At 49.3% G+C, this 9,717-nt stretch overlaps 1 protein-coding gene and 1 non-coding gene across 6 annotated transcripts in view; both read right to left on the bottom strand.

Moving 5' to 3' along the window:
* COQ8B (coenzyme Q8B) overlaps positions 1-9,717 on the bottom strand; it is a 30,344-nt gene that overhangs the window by 15,388 nt on the left and 5,239 nt on the right. For all 5 annotated transcript variants that reach the window (XM_023229184.2, XM_023229181.2, XM_023229182.2 and 2 more), the window contains exons 5-9: positions 7,872-7,949; positions 2,429-2,551; positions 2,199-2,284; positions 824-964; positions 650-731 (exon numbers count right to left, since the gene is read on the bottom strand). In XM_023229184.2, coding sequence (XP_023084952.1) covers positions 650-731; positions 824-964; positions 2,199-2,284; positions 2,429-2,551; positions 7,872-7,949 — 510 coding nt within the window. The remainder of the gene's footprint in view (positions 1-649; positions 732-823; positions 965-2,198; positions 2,285-2,428; positions 2,552-7,871; positions 7,950-9,717) is intronic.
* Positions 5,438-5,546, bottom strand: LOC111554152. Its single transcript, XR_002735164.1, has one exon. It is a non-coding gene; the product is annotated as a U6 spliceosomal RNA (small nuclear RNA).

Genomic DNA, 9,717 nt, shown 5'->3' with positions numbered 1-9,717 from the left:
TCTCCCCCGCTGTCCCTTGCAGCTCCTGCTCCAGGCCTCTGACCTGCATCCTGTCATCTGTCTACACATTTCCCTCATCCTTCACAGCACCGCGGGGTTCCCGGGGTCTTCTGACGCCTTTCCTGGGCTCTGTCTCTTGCGTGTGCCTGCACCCCAGTCCCTGGCAGCTCTTTCAGAGTCACGCTCGCCCCTATTCTGTCTCCTTTTCATACTCACTCTCACGTTGCTCACTGCCTTTGAATCTCACTTCTGGGCCTGGCTTTCCCTGTCCCTCTCCATCTCTTACACAAACACAACCCGCCCTCCTTTCTTCAGGCGCCTCCTCACGTGCCATCCCCAGCACTGTCCTTTTCTGCTCGGCCGCACCTACAATCCCGCTTGCTGCATGCACACCCTCTGCGAGTCTGCTGCTGGATCTTGGCCCTGGGCTCCCGTCTCTCTGAGGCTCTGTTAAAATCCGTGAGGCTTTTCTCACACCTGCTCATGTTTCCTGGGCTCTCCCTGCCTTGGTGTCCTTTTTGTCTCTCACACCCCCGCTCACGACGCCAGCACACCCTGCCCGTGCTGTCCTCTGGGCTCCCCCTCCTGCTTGCTCTCTGTGGGCATAGCCCCTTCGGGAGGTCAGCAGAGGAGTGGGTGGGCGCCTCACCCGCGGGCAGGGCTGTGCTCATCTTGAGTACTGCCAGAAGGTTCTGGACATCGCTGTGAATGCTCTGGGCTACGCCGGGGTACTGTAAAGGGAGAGGGGAGGGAAGGAAGGTGGAAGTCACTCCTCTGGGCTAGCAGGGTGCCCGCCTCGACCCTGCCCGGCCTCCGCTCTCACCTGGATCTTCACGGCCACCTCCGTCCCGTCCTTCAGCAGGCCCTGGTGCACCTGCCCAATTGAGGCAGCAGCAAAGGGCACCTCCTCCAAGAAGGCCACCTTGGCCTGCCAGTCCCTGCCAAGCTCCTCTTCAAGAACTCTCTGCAGGGAGTGGTCACAGCCGTCATCATCGTGGCAGAGTTCACTCCCCAGGCTGAGTGCTTTACATGTTGATAACCCCAGCACTCACCACATGCAGGGCCCTGGGCTAAGCTCTTAGCTGCCACCCCCTTTACAGATGAGGAAACTGAGGCTCAGAGAGAATTCCCTTGTGCAAGTGACTAGGCCCGCACTGGCAGACTGTGAGGCTCAGCCCAGCCTGTGTGCCCTGAACCTGGACTCCCTGGGCTGTTGTGGGGATTGCTATTATTTATAGTTAAGACTCGTAACAATCCTTTTTCCTTTTTTTTTTTTTGAGACAGGGTCTCGCTCTGTAGCCCAGGCTGGAGTGCAGTGGCACCCTCACAGCTCACTGCAGCATCAACCTCCCCAGCTCAAGTCATCTTCCTGCCCCCTGAGTAGCTGGGACTACAGATACGTGCCACTGTGCCCAGTTAATTATTACTGTTATTATACTTAGTAGAGACAAGGTCTCACTGTGTTGCCCAGGGTGGTCTGGAAGTCCTGAGCTCAAGCGATCCTCCAACCTCAGCCTCCCAAAGTGCTGGGATTACAGGCATGAGCCATCACACGTGGTCAACCATCCTTTATTATGCTCTTATGTGGTATTATTAACTCACAGTTAATGTGATCAAGAAGAGCTAAAATTCACAGTGGGCTTCCTGTGGGCCAGATCCTATTCAAAGTGGCCCAGAGAGAGTCAGTACCTGCCTGGGGCCACGTGGTGAGTAAGCAGAACAGGGATGAGAGGGCAGGTGGGTGGCAGAATCCTGGATTCCATGCCTTACCCAGTTATTAGAATAGCTCATGTCCTGGGCACTTGGTGCCAGGCACCATGCCAACCTATTTACAGACACAATCTCCTTTAATTAAAAAAACAGTAATAATCACAGCTAACACCTGCATGTCACTCATGGTGAATCGGGCCGTTCTCAGTGCTCTGTGTAAACTGATGTATGTGACCCTATGATGTGGGTGTGGTTGTCACTATCACCATTTCCCAGGGAAGGGAACTGATGCCGAGAGGTCAGGCTGCTGTTCTCTCCTTTAATCACCACAGCAATGCTAGGAGGTGTGTACTTTGGTTATCCCCATTTTACAGTTGGAGAAAGTGAGGCTCAGAGGGAGGGAGCGAGGCAGTGAAGCCAGGAGGGTCAGGCAGGTCGGAGGAGATGGAGCCTGCCTCCCTCACCGCCCTCCCCCACCAGGCACTCACCAGCATCTGCCAGCGGGGCATGAAGTCGGCGCTCTGGCGGACCCGCTCGAAGATGCGCTGCAGCTGAGGGCTGATGAAGCTGTTGTCTTGGGAGACAGTGGAACAAGGAGGGCAGTAAGCGAAGAGGTGAGGAGGGACCCCCATGTGAGTATCTGAAGTTGGGGCCTGTCGGTGGGTAGGGCTGGGGTGGCAGTGAGGTCAGGGGTCAGGGGTCGACGATCATGCTGTACCCTGGATGCTGAGCATCTGGCCAACCTTGAGGGCAGCCCCTCGAACTGTACATAAGGTCTGCACAATCCGCTCGGCATTGGCCTCCGACAGGAAGGGGCTGGAGTCCGGCCCAGAACCACCCTCTGGGGAGAGAACAACCATTAGAATTACAACCACAAATATCATCACTGCGGCCCACGCCTGTAGTCCCAGCACATTGGGAGACCGAGGCAGGATGAATGCAGGAGTTTGAGACCAGCCTGGGCAATAATGACATCCTTTTTCTATTAAAAAAATATATATATATCGTCTGCACACCAACAGGAATGGCTAAAATGAAATAGAGGCCAGGCTTGTTGGCTCACGCCTGTAATCCCAACACTTTGGAAGGCCAACGCAGGAAGATAGCTTGAGTCCAGGAGTTCCAGACCAGCCTGGACAACAAAGCAAGACCCTGTCTCTGGGTGTATGGTGGCATGTGCCTGTAGTTCCAGCTACTCAGGAGGCTGAGGCAGGAGGATTGCTTGAGCCCAGGAGGTTGAGGCTGCAGTGAGCTGTGATCCCACCACTGCACTCCAGCCTGAGCAACCAAGCAAGACCCTGTCTCGAAAAAATAAAAGAAAGAGAAATAAACATAAATTAAAACAAATTGCAGGAGAGTCAAAGAGTAACTACTACAGTATTGAATCAGTGAGCTACCACTACATGCAACAGCCCAGGCGGGTCTCAAAAATGTAATGCTGAGTGAAAGCAGCCGGGTGCATGAAATCATCACCCAGTTAGGCTGATATAAAGAGCAAAACAAGGCCAAACAAATCCAGGGTCCAGGAGCCAAGACAGAGGTCACCCTTGGTGAGGGGAGTAACCAGGTAGGGACGTGAGAAGGGCAACGATTCTCAAAATGTGGGCCGGGGGCCCCTGAGGGTCCCTGAGACCGTTCAGAGGGGTCTGAGAGATCAAACTATTTTCATCATAACATTAAGATGTTATTTTCCCTTTTCTGCTCTCATGTCTCTAAGAACATTCACTGGAGTTCTCCAGAGGCTCCAGGACATGTGAGGACATCATCAGGCTGACAGCTGATGAAATGTGTACGTGTGTACTCTTGTATTTTAAAAATATCTCTATTTTTTTGTGTTTTTGAGACAGTGTCTCATGCTATCACCCAGGCTGGAGTGCAGTGGTGCAATCATGGCTCATTGCAACCTCCTGGGCCCAAGTGATCCTCCTGCCTCAACCTCTTGAGTAGCTGGGACTATAGATGTGCACCACCATGCCTGGCTAATATTTTCACTTTCTGTAAAAATGGGGCCTCGCTATGTCACTCAGATTGGTCTCAAATTCCTGACCTCAAGAGATCCTCCTGCCCCAGCTTCCCAAAGTGTTGGGATTACAGGCGTAAGCCACCGCACTTGACCTAAAAATTTCTCAGTTTTAATCTCTAATATGGTAAACATCAATAACTATAACCCACATAAACAAGCTCTTTGGGGGCTCATTCTAATTTTAACAGTTTTATTGAGAAATAATTCACATACTGTATAATTTATCATTTAAATTATATAATTCAATGATTAGTAGTATATTCACAGAGTTGTGCAAGCATCACCAGAATCAATTTTAGGACAGTTACACCACCCAAAAAAGAAACCTGGCTGGGCGTGGTGGCTCATGCCTGTAATCCCAGCACTTTGGGATGTCGAAGCGGGAAGATCACTTGAGCTCATGAGTTTGAGACCAGCCTGGGCAAAGTGGTAAAACTCTGTCTCTATAAAAAATACAAAAATTAGCCAGACATGGTGGTGCACGCCTATAGTCCCAGCTACTCAGGAGGCTGAGGCAGGAGGATCACTTGGACCCAGGAGGTAGAGGTTATAGTGAGCTGTGATCCCGCCACTGCACTCCAGCCTGGGTGATAGAGTGAGACCTTGTCTCAAAAAAAGAAAAAAAGAAAAAAAAAAAAAGGAAACCCTATACCCATTAGCAGTCACTCCTCATTTTCCCCAATCTCCCCAGGCCTTGACAACCACTAATCTACTTTATGTCCCTACAGATTTTCCTATTTTGTACATTTCATATTAATGGAATCATTCAATATATGGTTTTTCTGTGTGTGGCTGCTTTCACTTAGTGCTTTTTTTTCTTTTTTTTCTTTTTTGAAACAGTGTCTTGCTCTGTCTCCAAGGCTGGAGTACAATGGCACAATCTCGGTTCACTGCGACTTCCGCCTCCCAGCCTCAGTCCCCCAAGTAGCTGGGGTTACAGGCGCCCACCACCACACCCAGCTAAGTTTTTGTATTTTTAGTAGAGTCAGGATTTCGCCATATTGGCCAGGCTGGTCTTGAACTACTGACCTTAGGTGATCCACCCGCCTCGGCCTCCCAAAGTGCTGGGATTACAGGCGTGAGCCACCGCGCCTGGCCTCACTTAGTGTTTTCAAGATTCATCTACACTGGAGCATGTGTCAGCCCTTCATTCCTTTTTATGGCTGGATAATATTCCATCGTATGCGTATCACATTTTATTCATCCATTCATCAGTTTTAAGGGTATGCAGGGATCCTGAGTCCAAGCAGTTTGCGAGCTGCTGTTCTAGGGTTTCTTGCTGTGGGTACGGACACATCTACTTGGTGAAAATGCACCAAGCCATACACTTACAGGTATGTGTACCTGGGTTTATATGCAAATTACATTTCAGCTTTGGCAAAGCAGTTTTTCTTTTTTTTTTTTTTTTGGAGGCGGAGTCTTGCTGTGTCGCCCAGGCTGGAGTGCAGCGGCCGGATCTCAGCTCACTGCAAGCTCCGCCTCCCGGGTTCCCGCCATTCTCCTGCCTCAGCCTCCGGAGTAGCTGGGACTACAGGCGTCCGCCACCTCGCCCGGCTAGTTTTTTGTATTTTTTAGTAGAGACGGGGTTTCACCGTGTTAGCCAGGATGGTCTCGATCTCCTGACCTCGTGATCCGCCCGTCTCGGCCTCCCAAAGTGCTGGGATTACAGGCTTGAGCCACCGCGCCCGGCCCAGTTTTTCTTTTTTTTAATATGAACACTTTATGAACTTATGTGTCATCTTTGCACAGAGGCCAGGCTAATCTTCTCTGTCTCATTTCAATTTTTATTTCTATGTGATGCTGAAGCAAGCACAGCACCACAAAGCAATTCTTAGGCTTTTATTAATTTTGAAGGCCAGTTGTGATGGCTCACAGCTGTAATCCCAGCACTTTAGGAGGCCAAGGTAAGAGGATCTCTTGAGCCCAGAAGTTCAAAGCTTCAGTGAGCCATGATTGCACCACTGCACTCCAGCCTGGGTGACAGCAAGACTCTATCTCTTAAAATTTGAAATAAAATAAAATTTTATTGAGGTCATTATTGAGCTGTTCCAGGCAGAATCCTAAGTATCTTTGTGGATTCTCTGTCTGAATGCCCACAATCACACCAGAAAGTAAGAATTATCAATCCTGTAATTTTCAAGGTGAGAAAGCAAGAGACTCAGAGAGGTACAGCATCTAGCCCTGCTCCAGGCAAAATCCTAAGTGTCTTTGTGGATTCTCTGGCTGAATGCCCACAATCACACCAGGAAGTAAGAACTATCAATCCTTTAATTTTCAAGGTGAGAAAGCAAGAGACTCAAAGAGGTGCAGCACCTAGCCCTGGGTCACACAGCATGGAAGTGGCAGAGTTGGGTGTAGACTCAGGCTGGTCCTACCCAAACCCTAATCCTCCACCTACCCTCAACTTTTTATTTTGAAAAAATTATCCAGGCTGGGTGTGGTGGCTCATGCCTGTAATCCCAGCACTTTGGGAGGCCGAGCAGGGAGGATCACTTGAGGCTAGGAGTTCCAGACTGGCCTGGGCAACACGGCAAAACCCTCTCTCTACAAAAAATACAAAAATACAAAAAATTAGCCAGGCGTGGTGACACGTGTCTATAATCCCAGCTACTCAGGAGGCTGAGGTGGGAGGATCACCTGAGCCCAGGGAAGTCAAGACCCTGCCTCAAAAAAAAAAAAAAAAAAAAAAAAATCCAAACAGAAAAGTCACATGTATGATATCGTGAACACCTGCACACCCGCACACCCTCCACCTCGATCAACATGGTACCATTCTGCTTCGTCTGCTTTATCTGTGCGTGTACCCACACACTTACTATTATTATTTTTTGCTGACCCACTTACATGTAGTTGCACTTAAGCTTTGCTAAGAATAAGGATACTCCCCTACACAATCACAGTACCATAATCACATGTAAGAAAATTAACACCAATTCCCTAAAATTTGCCATCCAGTCCATATTCAGATTTTCCATTTGTCCCCAAAAAGTCTTTCATGGCTGTATTTTCCAAAATGATATCCAATCATGGTTCAGACGCTCCATTTGTCAAATAATGTCTCCTTCGTCTCTTTTTAATTTAGAATATCCACCCCCACTTATTTCAAGACATTGACTTGTTGAGGGATCCTCCACCTACCCTCAGCTTTTTATTTTATTTTTTATAAACGCAAATGCTACACATCTAATTCCATCTCTGAAGTACACAGACCCTTGCTGACACTTCTATTTTCAGCTTTCTGCTCCTGCTCTGAGTTAGGAACTCCCAATGGCTTAAATTTTTTCTCAGATAATCTAATATATGGCCAGGCACAGTGGCTCATGCAATAATCCCAGCACTTTGGGAGGCTGAGGTGGGTGGACCACGAGGTCAGGAGTTTGAGACCAGCCTGGCCAACATGTTGAAACCGTCTCTACTAAAAATACAAAAATTAACCAGACGTGGTGGCATGGGCCTATAATCCCAGCTACTTGGGAGGCTGAGGCAGGAGAATCGCTTGAACCCAGGAGGTGGAGGTAGCAGTGAGCTGAGACTGTGCCATCACACTCCAGCCTGAGTGACAGAGCGAGACTCTGTCTCAAAAAAAAAAATAAGCCGGGCGCGGTGGCTCAAGCCTGTAATCCCAGCACTTTGGGAGGCCGAGACGGGTGGATCACGAGGTCAGGAGATCGAGACCATCCTGGTCTACATGGTGAAACCCCGTCTCTACTAAAAATACAAAAAACTAGCCGGGCGAGATGGCGGGCGCCTGTAGTCCCAGCTACTCGGGAGGCTGAGGCAGGAGAATGGCGTGAACCCGGGAGGCGGAGCTTGCAGTGAGCCGAGATCGGGCCACTGCACTCCAGCCTGGGCAACAGAGCGAGACTCCGTCTCAAAAAAAAAATAAATAAATAAAAATAAAATAAAATAAAATAAAAAAATAATAAAAATAAAAGAAATCTAATATGCTTCTGTTAATCATGACCCTGATAGTGGTTTAGGGTTGTTCAAAGCACTTCACAATGACTCTAAGAGGTGGGTAAATTATCATCACTTCCATCTTCCAGGTGAGGAAACTGGAGCTCAGAGGGGTGAAGTCACTTGCCCCAGGTCACACAGCAAAGCCCGGATCTGAACCCAGGCAGTGTGGCTCACTCACCTGATTGCAGACGACCTCCTGGCAGGGACTTCTTAGCCATCTCGGCCAGCGCTCCCAGCCCCAAGCCCACAGCCAGTCCTGGAGGGAAAGAGAAAAACATGAGAGACCGTTTGCCTGGGCTGCCCCCCACCTAACCCACTCTCCTTTCCCAGTTTTTCTCCAAGAATGCTTGTCTTCCAACTCTTTTTTTTTTTTTTTTTCTTTTATTTGAGATGGAGTCTCGCTCTGTCGCCCAGGCTGGAGTGCAGTGGCATAATCTTGGCTCACTGCAACCTCCACCTCCCAGGTTTAAGCGATTCTCCTGCCTCAGCCTCCCTACTAGCTGGAATTACAGGCATGCACCACCACACCTGGCTAAATTTTTTTTGTATTTTTAGTAGAGACAGGGTTTCACCATGTTGGCCAGGCTGGTCTCAAACTCCTGACCTCAGGTGATCCTGCCACCTCGGCCTCCCAAAGTGCTGGGATTATAGGTGTGAGCCACCACACCCGGTCTTGTCTCCCAATTCTTTGTATCTCTGTCTCCAAATCAGTCTCTGACTCTTCTTCCTGCATGGGGCTCCCTTTAAGGCACAGATTCCTCTATCTTCAACCCTTTCTCCACGTCTCTGTCTCCCTCCCAGCAGTTCTCAGGCCTGGCTGCACATTCCAGTTACCAGAGGAGCTCCAGTAAATATAATGCCCAGACTCTGCTCCCGAAATTCTGATTAAATTGGCCTGAGACATGGGAATTTGTGCTTTGTTAAAAAGCACCTCAGATAATTCTAACGTGCAGCCAAGGTTAAGAAGGCCCCTTGGCCAGGCACAGTGGCTCATGCCTATAATCCCAGCACTTTGGGAGGCCAAGGCGGACAGGTTACCTGAGGTCGGGAGTTCGAGACCAGCCTGGCCAACGTGGAGAAACCCTGTCTCTACTAAATATACAAAATCAGCCGGGCATGGTGGCGCATGCCCATAATTCCAGCTACTCAGGAGGCTGAGGCAGGAGAATCACTTGAACCTGGGAGGTGGAGGTTGCAGTGAGCCGAGATCACACCATTGCACTCCAACCTGGGCAACAAGAGCGAAATTCCGTCTCAAAAAACAGAAGGCCCCAAAACAACTGTCCCAGGTCCCTTTGTCTTCTGGTGACTCTTCTTTCTCTGTCCACACCTCCTCTTCTTTATGCTTACCTCTCTTTTTCTTTTTAAAGACAGGGTCTCACTCTGTCACCCAGGCTGGAGTGCAGGGGCACCATCACAGCTCACTGCAGCCTCAAATTCCTGGGCTCAAGTGATCCTCTTGCCTCAGCCTCCCGAGTAGCTGTGACCCCGTGTGCATACCACCACGCTCACCCAATTTTATATTGAGACACGGTCTCACCATGTTGCCCAGGCTGGTCTGGAACTCCTGAACTCACGTGATCCTCCTGCCTTGGCCTCCCAAAGTGCTGCGATTACAGGTGTGGGCTGCCAGGCTTAGCCTCTCCTTTTCTAAGCCAGTTATTTCTGCATCTCTTCCCTTCTCCCCATTTGTCCTATCTAGGTCTCTTTTTCTCTTTTCCTCCCTTCGATGTTATCTGTCCATCTCTGATTTCCTCTGCTATCTCTCCTCTTGCCCCTAAAGACATCTCAGGTCTCTCTCCTTTTGTTGTCACCATCTCTGTCAATTACCATACCTGGCATTTCCTGTGTCCTTTCTACATGTCAGAGGCTGTTCCCAGTGCCTTCTGTGCACTTAGTAATTTTTGTCCTTACATGAGGTCTCCACCTTCATAAAATATATTTACAGAAAAACTTTCATTTTACAGAAAAGGAAATTGAGGTTCAGATAAGTGAAGTAATTTGCCGAGAGTCACGTCACAAAG

This window comes from Piliocolobus tephrosceles, chromosome 21 (genome assembly GCF_002776525.5).
Source record: "Piliocolobus tephrosceles isolate RC106 chromosome 21, ASM277652v3, whole genome shotgun sequence".
NCBI classification, from domain to species: domain Eukaryota; kingdom Metazoa; phylum Chordata; class Mammalia; order Primates; family Cercopithecidae; genus Piliocolobus; species Piliocolobus tephrosceles.
Note: the sequence above shows the minus strand (reverse complement) of the source record. Positions and strands in the feature narration are given on the sequence as shown.